The sequence below is a fragment of the Pipra filicauda genome, unplaced genomic scaffold (assembly GCF_003945595.2).
Source record: "Pipra filicauda isolate LSUMZ 115617 unplaced genomic scaffold, ASM394559v2 scaffold50_size3627746_pilon, whole genome shotgun sequence".
Classification (NCBI taxonomy): domain Eukaryota; kingdom Metazoa; phylum Chordata; class Aves; order Passeriformes; family Pipridae; genus Pipra; species Pipra filicauda.
Genome location: NW_024104654.1, coordinates 3,447,030 through 3,468,130, shown reverse-complemented (window position 1 = coordinate 3,468,130; position 21,101 = coordinate 3,447,030). Strand labels below are relative to the sequence as shown.

Here is a 21,101-nt window from a genome sequence, read left to right as displayed (position 1 = left end):
ACCTTCTGCAATACAGTTCCTCTCACTTCTACAGAAATGTGGAATTGTTTCCATACAAAGTTGCATTTGGATTCAAATGGTTTTTTCCTTCATGTAAATTTATTCTTTACATAAAATTCATTTGATGTCACCTTTTTTTCCTATGTGGAAAAAGAGCCAAGATAAAAAACAGTTGTTTGTTTCACCTCTGACAATCAGCTCAGACACAGAAGATCAACACACAAGCATAAGATTCAAATCCTTCAGAGCATGCAGAGCTTTCTGGTGAACTGAGGACACTTAGTACCGTCATTTAAAGGAATCATGAGAATAATACCAATTGTAAAGCAGCATTGCCATAGAAATTGCTATTTGTATCAAGCAAAGCTTCTCCCAAATTAACATGCCTTGGGTTAAATTCTCTAATTATTATGTGGTTATTAATGACAGCAGGTTAGCAGAACTGAACAGTAGACTAATGTAGAACAAAAAGCTGACACACACAAGAAATATATCAGAGGGGTTTTTTAGTGTAACATATTAGAGAAGTTCTTAAGTAGAATATTCCTCATTGCTGAAATAGAAAACTACTGATGTCAAAGTTTAGCTTCACTGCATATTAAGGTTGACAACTGCTTATTTGAAGTTTGGTGTTTGTTTTAAAAAAATACAATACTGTGTACCATGGAATGAAGATGTCTCTATCCTTCATCATGTGACAATTTAAGAAGACTGAGCTTCTACATATAGCTTTGAAAAAAATGAAACCTCTCAGAAACAGTATAGACAAGAAGAATGGAGCAGAAAATAGAGAAGTTTGAAAAACAAGTTCCTTTAAAAGTTAGGTTAGGTAAGAGAACTGTAACCTACAGACTAGAGCGACCTACAGTCACTGCTGAAAAGCACACAGACAGGAGAAAATTATGGAGAACAGCAAGGTGTAATAAGGTTCACCTATTAGAAACATGTTTAAGAACAGGCACTGTGCTACTGTCTGCTATTACCATCACAATATTGTGTGATATTGTCTTATGTTTAAACTTCATCTGTCTAAGCAGACTATGGTCTTGATTTGGCTTGAAGTTGTTCTACACAATACAGAATCTAGATCAGAAGCCAAGTACCGCTCAAATGCTTTTAGGAACTAAGAGACCTAGACAAATTAGGGGCCTAGGCAACCACCAACCATATGAAGTTTAACTATGGTAAGTGCCAGATTCTACTCCTGGGACAGAGCAACCCTGGATGTATGTACAGACTGGGGAATGAGACACTGGCAAGCAGTGCCATGGAAAGGGACCCCGGAGTCCTGGTCAATAACAAGTTAACCATGAGTCAGCAGTGCCCTGGCAACTGTGCCTGGTGGGGGGGAGGGGGGGCATCAGGCAAAGCATCACCAGCCAGTAAAAAAGGAGGTGATTGTCCAGCTCTGCTCTGCACCGGTGAAGCCACACCTCAAATCCTGCGTGCAGTTTAGGACGCCACAAGATAAGAAAGATATAAAGATATTAGAGAGTGTTCAAAGGAGGGCAACAAAGATGGTGAAGGGTCTTGAGGGGAAGCTGTATGAGGAGCAGCTGAGGACACTTAGCTTGCTCAGCCTGGAGAGGAAAAGATTGAAGGGAGACCTCACTGTGGTCTACAACTTCCCCACAAGAGGAAGCAGAGGGGCAGGCACTGATCTCTTCTCCCTGGTGACCAACGACAGGACCCAAGGCAAAAGCATGAATCTGTGTCAGGGAAGATTTAGGTTAGCTATTACAGAAACATTCTTCACCCACTGAAGAGGGTGACTGGACACTGGAACAGGCTTCCCAGGGAAGTGGCCACAGCACCAGCCCTGCCAGAGTTCAAGAAGCATTTGAACAATGCTCTCAGGCACATGGTGTGATTCTTGGTGTGTCCTACCCAGGACCTGGATTTCTATGATTCTTGTGAGTGCCTTCCAATTCAGGATATTCTAAGACCAAGCTTCATTTGTCAGCATATCTGAATGAAAAGTTGTCTCGTACTTCAAACTAAACCAAGCAAGACTCAACAGGCTACTATTTGCTACCATGTCAGAGATTGGCCATATGTGCGTTGTATCCAAGACAAGGGGTAAACAAGTCAAAAAGTTATTTTGTTATTTGATGCCAACAACACTAGCCTTTTAGATTTATAATTTAAAGAGAAAGCATTCCTAGGGGGAAGGAAAATATGCTGAACACTCAGTGGAATTAACTGGAAGGAAACTTAAGCTTTCTTAATTAAGTGGAGGGATTCTCAGAAGGCCATAGAGCCAATGACTGCATGAAGCTTGTGTAAAGGACCTTCAGTCTTCCAACAAACTCATCAATACATAGTATTAGGTACCTGTAATTCACAAAGTGAAGTCTTGAAGAAGCCTTCTTTTTGAAGAGCCTATCTACAATGATACATGAATCATTGCCTAGTAAAGCAGTGTTTTGACATTACTGAAATTTCATTTTAGATGTGGAGTAGAATTAGTGCCATCTGATGTCTGGTTTTATTAATAACAAATACAGAGACTTAAGTCCTCTGCACCTCAGTTCATCAGACACATCATTTCCACACCCATTCTGGATACCTGGTAGATATAATGATCATGTCTGCTGGAAGATGTTGCCCATTGGTGACCTTCACAATATCGCCTACTGCTACCTGTGGTCAGGAGTACAGTAGCATGGAAAAGAAAAACAAACAGTTTGCTTGTCTGGAATGTTAGTTTGTTATTTTCTTTCACCCAGTCAGAAGAACAGCATCATGCACAGAACAGCTAGAGACAGTGCTTCTGAAAGTCAGAGTACTTTTCACTGCAATTGTTAACTTCTGTGGCTTATATTTAATAAAACTTAGTTTTTTCTTTAATTCTGCCATTATCCAAATTTAAGGGTTTTTCTTTAGTCTTATTTAACATACCGAAAACGTCGTCACTAGGGGAAAAAAAAATCCATCTTTAAACTTCACCTCAAATATCAAGAGTTTCTTCTACTCATACTCTATATTACTTACCCACCCAATCCTCACTATCATTTTCCTTTAATTCTCCATAGATGCACTGCTTGTACTAGCCACTAGCAAGTAGTATCATCTCTACAGGTATATAACATAATCCAGTTCTTCCCTGACATAGTTACAAGACATATGCAGAGTTCAGAACTCTAGAATACTGAAGGCCCAACACTTTACACCACCTTTAATTAGTCACATGCATGGGACTTTCATTCTAAAAAGAATCAAGTAGCACTCTCAAAACAGTAAAACAGGTTTGCCTGATGAGCATCAGGCTGCTTGGTGCCAATGCACTGCTGCAAGTCTGAAATGGGCTTAAAATACTTCTAAGACATTAATTTTTACAAATTGAAACAGATGGCATGTTTGAACAAGCAGATTCATTAGTTTTACTCTGTTCCCACTGAAAATAAATTTCCTATCAATTTCAGCACAAAAAAAAAAAAAATCAGAAGTCTGATTAAAGTGATCAAAGTGGTTAGCACAGAACTGTTATTCCCTAACAATAAATGCAGGCCTGGACAATATGCAGATACAGTCACAGGTCGATTCAGGAAGTGCTCAATGCTATTTAAAAAAAACCAGATTCCCGACTTAGCTTTAAGATAAATTTACCATCTTTTCTACAAAAATAGGACATGGAACTGCATGAACAGGAACCAACACAAGCCACCACAAGCCCTGGCAATCTTTAGTTTCTACTATAGCCTAACACTTCAGCAGGATTGCTTTTAGGTGTCCTGAGACTGATGTCATTTCCCAGAGGTTTTAACAGGGGGCATGTTCTCCTCAACTATTAGCTAAGAGGGCTAATTTTTTCCTTTAAAAGGCATTAAGAGCCACAATTAGATCAATATATCCTAAGGCATTTCAGCAACTTCCAAGTCCTAGAGACAAAGCTCACCAGATCCTTGCAGAGGGCTTCACAGAACATGGGTCCCAAGTGCCTCAGTAGCAGCAGAGCTTGTGTTCCTTATTTGAACAAGCAGCTTACTAATTAGTCTCAAAACCTGGGAACCTTTTAGCACAGGCAGCAAAGTAAGACTCTTTTAGATTTGCAGGGGAGGTCCAGTATTGCAGTGAAAGTTACTCTTCTAGATGTTGACTACAAACAAAATACTCTTTACAGTTTACATATTAACTACACAAGCAAAACCACAATGGTTCATTAGCATTTGACTGTAACATAGTATTAGGTTTTAAAGATGGGTACTCAGGTGACTTGCTCAGGGCGATTTTGGCTACTGCAACAGAATGGATCCCTCCCACCAGCCCCACCCCAAGAGACAGAGAACTCTCACATCCTGCACATTAATTCTAAGCCTCCGAATTCGTTTTGGCAAGAGTAATTCTTCAACAGCTACTTTTATTACCTCCCATCCCCAGGTTTTATTTACCTCTTTCCACATAATGTTCTGCCACATCCCATTTCTTAGAACTGGAAAGAAAGTTTAAAGTTATATTATAGAATAAATGGCCACAATTCAGACAAATTTCAAAACAACTATATCAGCAGTAGCAAACACTGACCAGAACAGGAACTAACATACAGATCAGAACTGTACTTTTCAGAAGCTGAGACAATACTTTTGCCTACAGCTGTAGGCACATGAATCCAAGAACAAGGAAGAATCTACCCTTCATATTTATATAATTTTTATCCCCTGCTAGACAACAGTTGATGGTCTGATTTCTTCTTGGTATCATTTCACACTAACCTGCAGACGGGCAGCATTGTTTCTTGTGGGAAGTGACCTTCCTTAAAACAAAGAGCATTACTGCCCACTGTCAACAAGTATTAGGAAGCATCTGTGAATGACTTACCACAGCATTTTCGCTTCTCATCTTATTTCTGGCATTTTATTCATAATATTTTGACTCTGACACATCCACCTTCACTACCATTACCAATTGCCCATGTAAGGTTGAATCTTAAACGTCAAGCAGGCTCAAAGCCCTGCTGAAAACAAATGACCAAATTCAGCAGAAGGAAAATCCCAGCTGTTGAAGTTCACATTGAAATTTTTGGGTTGCAATGTTGCACTTTCTACTGTGCTTAACTCCAAAGGACAGAAAAGGACAGGTCTGCTCTAGAATACTTACAGGATAAAATTGATAAATTATTCATTGTCAAAAGGTACCTGGTTAAAATAATGAAGGACAAATACCTAAAAAGACTGTTCCAACTCAAAAATAATTTCAATATAAACCTTCTAAGACTTTCTAAGACTAAAACGCAGTGTACTGGTGTTCCAGATCTAGGACTTAATGCTGTCACTCACACCTAGACATGTAGGGCTATTTCAAGTGCAGCTCCTGAAGGGCAAGCATCTCCCATCAGACTTGTGCCACAGTTTGCTAGCCCTGTGTGTGTCTACTATTTAAGTGCACCCCATATAGCATTAAATGCTCATGACTTAGTTCTGTTATTTGACAATGGGAGGACCAATACATCAGAACGGTTATTCCTGAGCCCTCTACATCTATGCAATGTGCTGCTCAGGGGCTTCATCTGATTACAACTAGTCTGGTTCGATTCAACATCGTCTCCATATACAAACACATGAAGCCACCAAAGATATGAAACACTGGCTCAGAGCCTAACAGGCTCCATCTCCTAATGGAAACTTACAGTGCTCACCTAGAGCAGAACTTTCAGTTTAGTTTGCTCCGAAGCGAATTTAATTCCTACATACCGAAGCCACTCTACAAAGCAAACCAATGTTTTCCATGGTAAATTTAATACAGTAAAGCCTTTTGAAGATACACCACTGCTCTAAAAAACCAAACATGAAGATAAATTAAAATCCTACATAAATGCTGCCGAAATAAGCAATTGGCCTTTACAGGCAGCGGAGCTCAGGACACAGCCAAGCAGAGAGCAGGTGTCTACTTTTCAGTGAGCTCGACTGCTCTCTGTACTGAATGCATTGATTAGACATCACTCGGCTATAAGAGGAACCTAAAGGCACACAGAGAACCTAAATTTAATTCATCTTAATCCCACTCTGAACGTAAATTAGCTTTTCATTCTGATAATACACGCTTCAAGGATGAGCTCTTTAGCCTTCCTCTTAAGAAGTACAAGGATATGGTTTTAAGTATCAGATGGAAAATTTATTTTGAGTATTCAAATGTAAAAAATAAAACCTGAACTAAAGTAATTTTTCAAGTGCTTAGTTCAGCTTAGCTCCATTAGAATACTTTGTTTTCTTTAAGGTTGTCTCTCCGCAGTAACTGTGATAAACTTTCCTTGAAGTGTTTGTTATCAGGTGTTCTCTAGCTACAAATTAATTACAACTGGCTCTCTAACCTTAGAAAGGACCATCTTTCTTATTACCTATAACAAGGCCTGTTATGCTACACGAACTTAATTGCCAATTTGCAATGACTAATAAATACAGTGTTTGAAACAAGTTTCAAGTGTATACAGCACTTGAAACATTTCGTAGAGACTCTTGTAGAGAAATTACCTCGGAGAACTGGTAAAGCAATGCTTTTTGATGAAGATACAAACGTAATGATCAACCCAAATTTTCAAGCACCAAATTCACTTCGAGTAACAGGTAATAATGTTTGCAGGACTATCTGAAGCATAGAGCTAGCAGGTTGTTCACTTCCCCATGTGTTCCTCTATCTTTTTGATACTTCAGGTATATGTGTTTGGGAGGAAGGGGCTCTACTCAGAGTTCAAATCCCTGTGTTCCTGTTTCCCCTGCAGATCTGCACAAAGGAACAGAAGAGAAGCTGTCCAACGTGGGAACATGGACCTGCCCTATGGCATGGGCTGATCACAGGGTGGCCATTGATAAGCTCTACCTATTTTCTGTACAGGTTTTCGGTTAAGGGAGATGAAGAAAATCAAAGTGATGTCTTCAGGTACAGAGTGCCAATGACAGTTAATACATTAGGGATACTCACAGGCATTCAGTAGATATCAGTGTTAAAATTTATTTCAGTAACACTTCAGGAAAGCAAAGCTACAAAATTCCCAGACTTCTTATGTTTTATGGACAGCAGCACTTACAAAAATGACTTAAAATTCTTTTGACACCAACTTGTAGTGTTTCAGGGGGTTGTTGGCTTTTTTTTTTTTTGGGTGGGGAGGGAAGGATGGAGTCTGGCAGAGAAGAAAATTGCTTGATTTTCTCAGAGGACCTGAGAACTATATACCTTTGGACAACCTTGACATTACATGAACTTATAAATTCTAATAATCCCCCCAATGCCTCACCCTTAAGTGTCAGACAATGATCAGCCTAAAACATTCTGCAAAGTGAAATCCTAACATATCCTAAAATACAGGTAATTACCAAGTCCACAAGACATGCATTTCCCACCATCAGGACTGTTAAAACAACAGAATTGTTCAAAAGTAAGTATTCACTATTTGCACTTTAAGTATTTAAAGAGTGTTTAGTCTTACCTATTGTTTTCTTTTTATTCACTGCACTGTCTGCCTTATGCCTTTTCTGCAAGGAAACAAAACATTTATTACACCTCATTACACTTCATTACAAATTCCAAAACCATTAGAGCTAAAACAAGACAAACTGAGAGACTATACATTGGGTCATTTCTGCCTTTATATTTTTGTTATTGGTTTGCTTTTGGTTTTGTTTTGTTGTTGTTGGGGTTTTTTTTAAGCCACACAGATCATCCAAGTCTACGTGGTTTATAAAACAGTGTAATGTAACTTCAAACAGAGTATCCACGTTGGAAGTCAGGCTCAAACCTGACTTCCAATGGCAAAAAAGTATGTCTCAAATCAGTTTTTTGGAAGAAAAAAGGAACAATAAGGAGCACTATATTTAGATAGCAGTTGAACTACACATTCTATGTGCTGTTGTTTAGACTGATACCTAAATAATTTTATTCATCAGTACTTCGCAAGCAAAAAGACCTTTTTCTGATAAATGGTATCCAAGCATGTTAGTGCAGATTTTCCCCAAAACAGGATGCTCTGTGCTGAGGTTGCTTGCTTCGCCCCTGCCCGCATTTTCCAGACCATCTAAAAAGGCTACATATTTGTCAGGACTCCAGTATCACACACTCAGCGTCTTTCTAATAAAAGCATGAATAAGCAAATTTGAAGAGGTAAAAACTAGCATCCTGATTTCTACTGTTTTCTTTTTCATCATGTGTAATGAAAATATTTATCTCAGTGGGCTACAGAAATTCTAGTCAAGTTCAGAGCTTTGGAAGTCAAAAGGATCTTTTGCTGCTGTTAAGCGATGACTCAAGACTACAGAGATGCATGGCCTTATGGCATTTAATAGCTTTTTTTTTGAAACATTAGCACAGCCTTCCCCATAACCATACTCACGTAGTCTTCTATGATTTCTTTGATGCCAGCAACTGTTAAAATAAATAGCAATGGCACCAAGGTGGTATACCTTCCTGTTGGAGAGACATCTGGAATTTGCTGTGAACAGAGGGAAAAGAGATACCCATTTTATATTTGTATTTAAAATTAATTTCCAGTAAATTAGAATTTTCTGTAAAGCTCTCAGAAGAGAGAACACAGAGCTTTCTGATTTGTTCCTGACTGCCACCCAATTTCAGTGGGCAAACTAGCTTAAGGTCTCAGTAGGTTTGAAGAAACGATACCATACAGTTACAAGATACAGTTGCTGTAACCTGCCTTTTATTCTATTTCTCTTCTCTTCACAAGAAAAGTATTCAAATGATGCAATTCACATGGAAGCAGGGATAACCCGAACTATCTAAACAGCAGTTTCACAAGAATTCACACATTCTTTTCTCACTATGGTCAATAGTTCCATGTTTTATGACAATACTTATTTTTACTTCATAAGAAAAAAAAAGGAGCTTGACTTTAAAAACTACTTCAAAAAGAGTATCTAAATTGTCTTCCAATTTCAATTACCTAACACATACCTAATTAATATGACTATTAAAATATGTTTAAGAATTTATTTGCAGTTAAGAATAATAACTGAAATAACTTGTATTGCCTTACTATTTCAATTTATAAACAAGACAAAGCAATAAAACAATACCTGCAATAAGGCAATGAAGAGGAAGAATGCATTTGCAGCTTTTCTTATCTGCTCATACAGGAATCGAGGTAGAAATGTCACCACACTGTACTTGGCTGTGCTGCAGGTTAGAAAATTTTCATCTTAGTACTTCATCAGAATATCACAGATCATGACTAAAAAGCTGGAAGTAGTCTTCTAAAAGCCAGCGTTAGAAAGTAATTCAAAGATAACAAAGTCAAGGCATATTTAGAACACGGAGGAAATAAGTTGTTTCTGTTATGATAAAGAGCTGTACCAAACAAAAGAGCTATCACAGACCCAAGAGGCTGACAGTTCCGCTTTCATCATTAGTACCTCTATTATCAGATGAACTAACAGAGAATTTACAATCTATACAAACTTCAGCACCATGAACAGGCAATCATTCATCTCAGTTACAAGCACTTGATCAGGTACTTACCCTTCATCAAAACATGGAATTTAAGTGTTGGAGGAGACAAAGTCAAAAATGAGAGAAACTCTACAGTGCCATTTTTAAAATGCCTCACTTCCTAGTTCAGAACCACTCTACACTCAGCTACAAATAATCCTTCAGAACAATACTCAGTTTTTCAGATTAATTTTTTCTGGCTTTTTTCCCCTATATTTTACATATATAAATATTGTAACAAACATATATATGTAACACTAAAACATAACTACTATTTCTTCTACCTTAAAACAAAAACATACTACACTAGACTTAATCATCTGTGTCATCTATGTAATTTCTTGTACTCTTCACATCAAATCCACAATGGGCATGAATACAGCTTCAGAAAAAAAGTCTCCAAGATGATATGATGATGATTTAACCATTCCATTTTCAAATTAAAGTAAGCCACCCATGCTGTCAAGTTACCAAAACAAACCTAAAAGAGATTAAGATTCTTGATCTTGCAAAGTCCTCACTCTGAACACATTACTTACAACCCATTTATCTACACACCTTTTCGAGACAGTGCAAGGAAACTCACCATACTGCAGAACCTGTCTGAGCTGTGCAAGTGACCAAGTCTATCCAGTAGCACACAGTGTTCCATTACACAAGGAAAAAAATATTTTTAGAGTAGAAAGTACAACTCTACCCTACTTTTCCCCATCCAATTAGCACTGAACATTCCTCCACTATAACTACTGGGCATCAGCATGAGTTGGAGTTTTAACAGCTGAGCACTTGCAGCTCCATATGCCTTGCAAAGGCCAGACAATCAGTGACAGGAGTTTTGAGGTATTATTTTGTTTGGTTGTCTTGGTTTCAGATTTGGGTTTTTTTGGGGTTTTTTGTTTGTATTTGGTTTTGGTTTTTAAAGAAGTCTTGTGTTTCCAAGGAACAAGGATCATTAAGTTATTCTCTTCAAGAAAGAAAGAGAAATTGTTTCCCAGTTGCTGTTTTACTGAAGCTTCCTAGAAATGCCAAGAGCACCTTTCCATTATGCCTGGTCCTTTCTCTACCACCAATAAACCTTCCAGGTCAACCAACATCCACAGCATTACTATTCAGAAATCATGAAGGACTAGTATAACCAAATGCTTTAGCTACAGGATCTGCCTTTCACAATGGATTGCTATGCATAAAACTCTTACTACAACCCACAAGCAGCTAAGGTCAGTGGGGTTCTCTTACCTTTGTATGTATGAGGTTAGAGAACTACATTCTCCGAGACAACTTATTTTCTTTAACCATTTTCCTTTTCCTCTTATCTTTCCCATCCCCAACTCCAAGACATCTAATGAGACACTGCTGCATCTTCCAAAATCAAGCAGTAATGAGATACAAGCAGAATTGGTGGGGCAAGTGAAAAAAAAAATCAAGATCAACCAAAAATAAAACCAGTTAAGATACATCTATCACTTAGTTTTTTCTTCAAGCACCTACAAATCCCTAATTCATTCCCCAAATTCATGGAAATCAGATATTACTTTAACTGGATGTCTTATAAAAGGAAACATGACAGCATTTCTATCACTACAGCCTACAGACTTCGTATTGCTACAACCACTCAGCAGAATCATGTATTATACATATAATCAAATACCCAGTGTGATATTTTACAGAAATTTCAGGTGGCTGGACTTCAACATAGATCCTATTAACTAAGCCAACTGAGTGAAATCATGCATCCAGGCTTAAAGCATGTAACATAGTCCAGTTATATAAATGACATTACTTCCTTGAAGTACTTGTTAATTTCTTCCAACTGTAAGTATTTTTTGTCTCATGTGTAATAACCTTCCTTTAACACAGGACATAATTAAACACATCTCAGAATTACCCTGTGACTTAAAAATACGGGTTAATCAAGTTAACAGTTTAGACCTAAAAGTGAACAGCCCAAGAAGGACTAATGAAAAAAATCAAGCATTGGCAGATATTATATCAGAAGAGTATTCCTCTGGATATCCGATTGCTGTGACTAAACTAAAGGAAAAATTTTTCTGACTGCAACCAAGCTGCAACATTTATTAAGAACATTCTACCACATACCAACTTCACGGTTAGCTGGTCCAAACACAATTCTTACTCTAACAGTTGTGTTAATGCCAACACAATAAGGCTCTTTTTAAAGTTTTGTACATCCTAAGTCACTCTATGTTTTCTGTTGCTGAAGTAACACAACAGATGACTACAGAAAATATATACCACTGTAATTACAGATGGGTACATTCCGCTGTTACCATACAGTAACCATGTGTATGTATAAAAAGCAGGTACATATTATTCAAAAACAAAACTTCCTACCAAAAGCTAATAGTCTAAGCTGGGCAGGAGCATTCAATTGATTTGGCTCTGAAGAACAGTACTTAAAAGGACAAATACAATTCTTAAAAATAATATAAAAAAGCTTTGTGCTCCCTCCCAACAGACAGATGCATTGTAGATGACTTCAGAATAATCAAAGCTCAGGAAAACTAAAATCTACAGGTGAATAGTTAAAAAAAAAAAAAAAAAATCAATCAGCTCACTCATACCAGAGTTTTGGTCACTAAAGATAAATATCTGCACAGGCTAGCCCAAATTAGAGCCATCTTGTTTTCAAAGTGGCTGGTACCCAAATCCAAGAATAGTAGGTCTGCAGTTCACAGAACAGGTTGTGGCAGGGAGGGTGAGGGGAGCAATGGAGGAAACCAAACAACAAACTGGTGTTTCCCGAAGCAACAGCTGTTAACTATGCAAACCTTGCTTAACCAAACAAATGTAACATTTAAACAGGTGTGCAAACATTAGAAGAGACATCTCCTCTATACCTGCAACCTAATTTGTGTAAGTCAAGCTTCAAGTTATACCACTGGGCAAGTCGGGAGAAACAGTACCAAATCCTGTTAAACAAATGAGTTTGGATACACATGAGTACAGCTGGCCCCACTCTTTTTAGGCCAGCACAGAGATTTTTCTCAAAGTAATCACTATATAATTTGGAAAAAGTTGGTGTCATTCACATACTTAAACCTACTACCATATTACTTAAGTATTACTTAGTTATTTTAATAACACTCAAATGAAAAGCAGCAAAAAGTGCACTGAGAACTCAGTAGTAGTTTTCCAGCATACTTCCTCCATTCTTTCATATGCAATTTTTGCACAATCACTTCCGCTGTTGCTATTTTCCCTGTGTCTCAAAAACATTTTATAAAGTCAAGTTTCACTTTACTGAATAATCCCTGAAGAGGAAAAGTTTGTCAGTAATCGAAGCAGAGCAGTTATGTCCTTGAGACACATATGTGTGCTGGCAATGTGCAGCTGAACACAGCTCTGCATTTCCACAGTCAGCCATCTAAAGCACTTCCAACCCTTCCTTTAGAATGACAACTCTTGAGATGAACTTCACCTTCAGGATAACCATGATTAAGAAAACAGAACCTCCTTGAGACACATGTGGTCCCATTTCCAGGGGTGATAAGTACAGCAAACTTTTCCTAGGCAGTACTCACCCATAGCTACTCATGCCACAGTTCACACACTTGAAATACTCTCCAGAGCTTAAGAATGAATACTGCTTGGTGTTGGTGATTTTAATACAATTTGCAGAAACACTTACTAAGAAAGCCTGGCACAGACATCTGAACCACAGCAAAGGGGTTGGGTAACTAAAGTGCATGTTACAGACTTGAACTCTTCTCTCACCAAACAGGCTTTGTTTCCATTAACACGTACAAAAGATCAGATCCCCTGTAACAGAGGAGGAAGAAAAAAAAAACAACCCAACACCCAAAAAATCCAAGACGATCTGCTTGAATTAAGAGCTCAAACACTGTCTTCAGTGCAATGCTGTGGGCATGCTAAGGTCCTGCCAGGCACATGACACTTAATAGCAAGTCTGACATCAGCATCTGAGGTTCTGCTACAAGTCTCAGAAGCAGTGTGACACAAGCTACCTCCAGGCAGTCACCATTGCTGCAGGAGGCACAGCAGCAAGCTTTACACATTTCAAGTGATATTAACAGAAAAAACAACATTCAGTTACTACTCTGAGTATAGAGAAAGCCCATTCATAGGAACATCTCACCAACAAACAATGTTGCCATGCAGAATACTGAGGAGGTTGCTCTAAATCCAAGTGCTATGATCAAAGCCCTTTACATGTGCCTGACAGTGAAAGGTCATCTACCTCCTTGCCCATACAGAAAGTGGTATATTTTCATAAAGAAATTTGCTAAAGAGACATAAAAATCAACTGTTTACAAATTTCCCAAAGAAAATATCACGAAGGCTTATAAGAAGCAATTATGATATGCCTATTAAGTGATTATTCGTTGACTGGAAATAAGGTCCTAAAAAACCAGTGTCAGTTTTTATAACAGGCAGCAATTTCTGCCTGAACCAATGCAGCCCCCAATTCAATTGAAGGGTTTTGTCAGATGAATCCTCAAGCCTATAGTTCCTACAGAGGAAGATTCCAGCCAGCAGAGGTTTCACTGCTCTGTTTATAGCCCGTACACTTCCATCAGCTAAGAAAAGGGTATGCGGTGCTTCAGTACTCCAGACAATTTCAGACCGACTCTGAGCTTGGGTCAGAACAGAGGAGTGTGAAAGGAGCAAAACTTGCTCTAGCACAGTAAAAAGCGCGACTACTTGAATACTACAAGACATATTGCTTAAAGCTTGACAGAGCAAGACAAAGAACCAAGAGTTCTTTAGAGTACACATTAGAGTGTCTGTCATCCAGCTCTGCAATGACCACTGTCCATAGACCAAGTGCCTGTTTTGTTTCCATCTTTCCCTGCACTCCCGTACAGTTTCTCCATAATTGCTAAGACATCTTATATAGAGAAGTTCATGTATTGTTGTGATGGGTTGATGTTGGCTGGACGCCAGGTGCCCACCAAGCCGCTCTATCACTCCCCTTCCCAGCCGGACAGGGGAGAGAGAATAGGATGGAAAACACTCATGGGTTAAGGTAAGGCAGTTTACTAAAGCAAAAGCAAAAGTTTGCATGTGCACAAGCAAAGAGGAAAATCACAAGGTTTATTCTATTCTCATCGGCAGCAATGTCTGACCACTTCCTGGGAAGCAGGGCTTCAGCACGCATAGCAGCTTCTCGGGAGGCAGACACTGCAAGCAATGAATGTCCCCTCCCTTCCTCCTCCTTTCCTTATCTTTTATACCTGAGCTGACATCATATGGTATGGAATATCCCTTTGATTAGTTTGGGTCAGCTGGCCTACTTGTGTCCCCTCCCAGGATCCTTCCCAGGGGGAAGGAAGGAATGTTGAGAGACTGTGCTGGTGGCTATGCCTATACTGCTCAGCAGTAGCCAAAATACTGGTGTGTTATCAACACCTTTCTAGCTAACAATGCAAAGCACAGCACTGTGACTGCAATAACCAATGTAATTGATGTCACCCAAGTAGGTACTACTTCCACTAGAAAAGCCTCCTACAATAATGGTCATGGCAGCTTTAATATAGAGCAGGCACTACCATAACTGCTTACACTCAGTTTAACCTAGAAACCATGACTGCGTGGTCACATTTAATAGAAGCAGTAGCACTTTTGCTTCCAAATCCTGTACCCTGGAGACTTTTCCTAAGGCATGCAAATAGAAAAGGCCTTTCCATTTATTCTCTAGTCATGAAATCCCTACAGGAATGGGACCAGATTCCTGGCTATTTTTCAGTAACAAATACATTAAAGGAAGACTGTTTAGAAACAGTACCAAAAGCTCTGAAGGCATGATACTATTTCAGCATACTTGTCAGGTCATCACTACAGAAATACACCCTTGCTTTTCAGTAGCCCTGCTGGCAAATAGAACTCAATAAAAATAGAGCTGACCAGAACAGTTAACCTCGAAATACTACTGTCTAATAAAGTCAGTTCAGTATCACATTTAGTTACTATGCAAACAGAAGATAGCCTTCACTAAAACACACAGCATCAACGTGTGAAGATGACTGAAAAAAAATATCAAACAAGTCACATAAGCTGACTGACTAAAAGCCAGTGCTAACTTCAGGTTTTAAAGCCATTTTTTAACACCACAACTTAAGCAGCTTTTATTTTAGTGACAAGCAGAGGGCTGGTAGAAGAGATTAATATTTAGTCCTGAGAGAAATGTGATTATCTTTACAATCCAGAGAAGCTAAGTGGAATGCAGTTATTACAGTCCTTAAGCTCTATTTAGATCCACTTAAGAGAATGTCTTGCTTTCCTACCTTTCTCTGCAGACCACTAGTAGTCAGTGAAGTCCATAGCACAGACTCGACTAACTGTGATTTATTATACTTGCCACCTCTAAGTCCTGAAACACACCTGCTTTGACTCCACCCTTATTCAAACCTCACAGACAATCACCAAAAACATTTAGTTTCTTCTTGTTCACCTATTTCTCTGGACGGAGATCACCAACAGTGGAGGAATACATAAAAAAAGCAGAGTCACAGGAGAAAAAAAACTCACTACTGAATACGGGCCAGTATTTAGTCAACAAATACGTGTGAAAACAGTTTTGTTTGTATTAAGTCAGACTCCATTTAAGTTTTGGCTCCAGAGTCTGAAAGTCACTTAAATGGTGACTTTATCTAAGAAGAGGAAGAAGGGTACCCAGTTTAAATCCCCTGCTGTGTTGCTACTGCTGATTTATGAACTTTATCATGCCAAAAAAATCCAAAACAATTTCAAGAGACCAGAGAGCTCAGCATGCAGCAGGTGGAAGAGCACTAGAACTCCCACATCTGAGGTTTTTTTCATCCAGACATTTCATCTATGCAAAATTCAACAATTTAACTGTCAAGGGGTTCAGGCCATAGGAGTAGCCCACTAAGACCAAAAATGCAGCAACTTCAAATATATCAATACAATTCAGAAACACAACAGGCATACAATACCAATTACTTTTAGTGAGTTTTAATGGCTAAAAGAATCATTCTATAGCTGTAGTCCAGACTTTTTCATTGTGACAGACTGCAGTATCAGCAACAGCTGCACTGCAAGAAACAAGTTTTTGCTTATTTACAAGAGTATGTAACACTGGTTTGTTTTTTTTTTTCAGTTAAGAACAGTATCTACCTAGAATTGAAAAGAGTTAGAGGATTATTTTAACACAGGACTAGACTTGTACCATTCAGAATACAATAATACATCCCTTCTTTGAACAATTTCAAAATGCTGTTCTGCAGTCAGGTAAGCAGTCTGTTCACATGACAACAGAAGAGATTTCCAAATGTAATACAAACACAGGAACACAAACGGCCGGGGCCTGAACTCTACCAAGAATAAATAGAAGTAGGGGCAGTTTTACCTAAAGAGCACAGGTACATTTTAGTGCAAGATGAACACACTGTGCAAATACTAAGTGCACACTAAGTGCAAATAAATTCAGGTAGTGCAGACAAATGTAATAAATTCAGGTAGTGCAGACAAATGTGGATTAGCATCCACATTTTCAAACACAGATCATAGTGAACGCTATTCAGGTTACAAGGGTCAATACTAATTGCCTAGTGATACCAGCGACTCGTATTTCAGCAGCAGGGACTCATTAAGCACAGTGAGAACCTCCCCACATATTCAAAAAGCATTAATGCTTCTGAATCACAAGTGGCTTCTACAGTACCTATTCAGAAGTCAATAAAGCAATGCACTTTTCTTCATTTAATGCAACACATGGAATAAAGGAAGAATATAGATTGTGTCTACAGTTTTGTCACAAGCAAGCTTCCTGCAGACATGGATGGGACAGTCTGGGATTACACAGAAGACTGTTTTATACAGGACTTGTGATGCTACTAGAAGTCTTGCTACAGTCTTCAGTGCTAAATTCCCCAGTGGAAGTGCTTCTGCCTTATGAGACAAGAAATTTTTTCTCACCTGTTTACTTGAGTCTTAAGATCCCATAAAATTTAAAAGTAAACACCAAAGGCTTTTTGATCATTACCTGTTTTAACAAAATTTAACTTTTGCCTGTATGGAAGAAAATTTCTGAACCGAGAATTTTCAGGATATCAGAATGCAACTTTTGGGACCTCCCTAACAGATCAAGCCACCAAATTCTGCTTAGATAAGAAGCTTTCAAATAAGACTTTTAGATTCAAGATCCACTAAAAACAAGTCAAATTTTGCCCTTCCTGACTGCTGCCCTGCCTCAACCTCTCACTCATGTCACAAACTGAGGCTGGAGTCCTGATTCAGATGCAAATCGGATTTGCACCAGGATGCACTACCAGGCCTGGAGCAGAAGAATATCACCTAGAGCAACATTTACAAGAGCAACTCCAATGTACTTAGAAAATTCAGAGACAATTTCCAGTGTTCTTAAAGTTATCTCAGCACACTTGTTCTTCCTGGATCAATAAACCAGAAGTCCAACTTCTTTTGCATCAGTATTAACATACGCAACAAGTGAGGGGATCAAATCACTTAACCAGATTTTTACTGTATGCACTAGAAGAAAGTTTCAGTACTGTTATACATTCAGCACAAGCCACTGATGTCAGAGTAGATTCTTGTACTACTACACAACATCCAGGAACTGTATTTACATGAAAGCAAAATTTATAGAACATTCTCACTTTAAGTAAAATATCCAATCTTCACCAAATATACATTTGGAAAAGTATTCATGCCATTTCTTCGGGGATTTCAGAAGTATTGACACAGCATTCAAGCCCCTGTCATCACACCCCACCTGTACTCCTCTGGTTTTACAAGGCAATAGGGAAGCTTGTTTCTGAACTTGTGGTGGGTTGACCTTGGCTTGACACTTGGTGCTCCCTGATTTATTCTATCACTCCTCTCCTCAGCAGGCCAAGTGGAGAAAATAAGATGGAAAAAACTCATGTGCCAAGATAAAGGCAGTTTAATAAAGCAAAAGCAAAGGTCATTGCAAGAAACAAAGAACAACAAAAATCTTACTCCCTACTTTCCATCAGCAGGCGACGTCCAGCCACTTCCCAGGACGTAGGGCTTCGGTAAGCATAGAGATTGCTCCAGAACACAAGTGTCACAGTAAGTGGCATAGACCTGTGTACAGAATGTCTGGGAATTTTCCCAACATAAATGTTTCATTTCTCACTGAACTTAAAGTACAGAAATGCTCTGATTAAACAGACAAAAGTAAGTTATGTGAATTGAACATGTTAAAATAAGTACTAGTTAGTTTTCATAAAAACATACTTAATACCACAAGCACAGCTGCACTGGACAAAGCCATGACATTTGTTCATTTTTTTACATATTTCAAAGCTTCTAAAATGCTTCAGCTGAAAAGAGAACATAAGTTACTTTTTATTAAAAGGTCTAAAGAGTAACACATATACAGAGTTTTTCCAAACTGAACACAGCAGGGTTGAAAGCTTCTGATGCAGGCAGAAAAGGTGTTCCTACAGAAGGGAGAAGTGCTGCTGCAGTATAATAAAGAACATTGACAGCCATATACATGTGCATGTCAGTGGCCAAGCTAAATCCAGCCTACAACACACAGCACTATGTTTTGAAGTAGATCATGACAAAGTTCCAAGAACACAAAAAGAATTAGTCATTTCTCTACAAGTCCTCATAATCTCATTTATGCCAGAAAACCTGGGTAAGAGAAAAGGCTTCTTCCTTCTACATCCTCACACTTCAAGACTTCTGGAAGTGTTAATGCCAACTTGCCATCCACTTAACTTCTGCAATATCACCATATACTATTTAGAAGTGGTATTAGGGAATTATCCATATTTCTTGTCCAAAATTAAAAAATATTGGTATTTATCACTTTGTCTTTTTACTCCCACAAACACTGGAATTCACTTTTAACAGTGCGTCTCTACCCAAAAGTTCAGAAGCTCAAGATGTTCTAAACATCTTACACAAAAAGCCATATCACTAACCTACCTTACTTCACAGTCTGCACCTCCATTGCTTGTTGTATTTTTCTTTGTTTTGAGCAAGCTATTTCACACTATCCTTAATTTTGAAAACTTTCTATGAAAGCTCACAAATTCCCATTGTTATTCAGAGAATACAAGATGACTACCAAAAATATGACAGTCACAACTCACATGATTTAAAACAAGCTGTTTTATCCTCTTCTTCAGTTTAATTTACCACAAGCCTTCACACAGAGGTGTTTACCTGCTTACACAGCACCTTGCTCTGTGGTACACTAATGCTTCCTATGGAGACAATACATCTGCAAATCCAACAGTCCAGAAAAATCCAGTGCTGAATGAGTTTCTGAAGCTGAACACAGTAAGAAAGTCTGAAGGCAATACAGAACTGCAGCTCCTCAAGAGTAACTCCAATATACTTAGGTGAGTAAATAAACAACCATTCATACTCCACACAAGGCCCCCTTACTCAGATATTACCAGCTCAAGTCACCTTTGCCTTCAGTCCCACTGGGCTGAGGGAAGAAAGCTAACCCAGAGGATGGAAGGAGCACAGGCAATGCCTGTCACCCTTTCAGAAGTCAGATCAAAGCTTTCTTACTAAGCAGCAGCAAATTATTATAAAATTAACTTGATTTCCAAGTGACTCTAAGGAGCTAAGATTCCTAATCAGGTAATGAAGACATGTCTACTTTGCCACTACAGTACCTGTATTTTGTCCTATCCCTCACACACAAATAGTCCTCATGACTCAGAATGCCTCTCATGAAGCAAAGATGCAAAAAGGTATTGAGAAGCTTGCGCAGCTATTTGGGGATGGCTTCCAGACAGCAAGTAAGGCACAACTGATCTTTGGTAATAGCACTGTCAGGAAGAAGTTCTTGGTAGCACAGTCACATGCTACTTTTCCATAAGATTTAGCCAGATCAGAACAGAATCCCTTCAGGAAAACCTAAACTACAGATTCTGTCAACCCTCTATTCCCTGCTTTTCCCCTCTCTAAGTCAGGAAAAGCACAAATAGTCTATCCGCAAGAAATGGTCAAAGTAATTTCTGAATTAATGAAGTGAAAATAAAGCAGTGAAAGAAAACGTTCGACATCCAGTATTGCTACCTATGTAGGATAAGGAAGACACTAAGAAAATCTGTCATTTTAACTGCTCCTAAACCATAGGCTTTCCCAGAAGACTATACAGCAAGTCAAAGTTGATGAGAAAACTAAGTATAAATAAGTTGCTGTGCTGGCCAGAACACAAGCATCCAGAGAATATTCTTAGAATTATCCTTGATAATGCACACAATAGAACAGTTAATGGAAATCATCACTTCAGCAGGATATAAAATTTCTCTTTTCAAAAAGGCACTCATTGTGTAAACTGTCCTATGAACAATAACCCAAACATCTGCACTAACAAACAGATGATAAATAACACTCCTCCTTATTCATGGCGGGAGCCATCTGTTCATCTAGCTAATCCAGCTAACCCCAGGCAAGTGTGGCGAGCACAGCCACCACAACTTGCTGATTTTACACATCTTCATACTCCGTGTTTCAGTGCATGTTATTTGTGTTTCCAAACTGCAGTAACATGGCATTAACCATACCACTAGAAGTCTTAAACACACACACCTACAATGAAAGACTCCAAACACCAAAGAAAATTACCTCTGGTCTTCAATTAAAGAACACAAGTGGACTACAGCCTTTCATGCATGGGGATGCCAGACTGACCACAGAAACTACATCCT

The 21,101-nt window shown here is 38.6% G+C and overlaps 1 protein-coding gene across 1 annotated transcript in view; it reads right to left on the bottom strand.

Annotated features, from left to right (window-relative positions):
- Positions 1-21,101, bottom strand: part of LOC113991089 (phospholipid-transporting ATPase IB) — a 178,825-nt gene that overhangs the window by 122,530 nt on the left and 35,194 nt on the right. The window contains exons 3-7 of the mRNA XM_027727165.2: positions 9,018-9,117; positions 8,321-8,419; positions 7,421-7,466; positions 4,392-4,432; positions 2,570-2,643 (exon numbers count right to left, since the gene is read on the bottom strand). Of these exons, the coding sequence (XP_027582966.2) occupies positions 2,570-2,643; positions 4,392-4,432; positions 7,421-7,466; positions 8,321-8,419; positions 9,018-9,117 (360 nt within the window). The remainder of the gene's footprint in view (positions 1-2,569; positions 2,644-4,391; positions 4,433-7,420; positions 7,467-8,320; positions 8,420-9,017; positions 9,118-21,101) is intronic.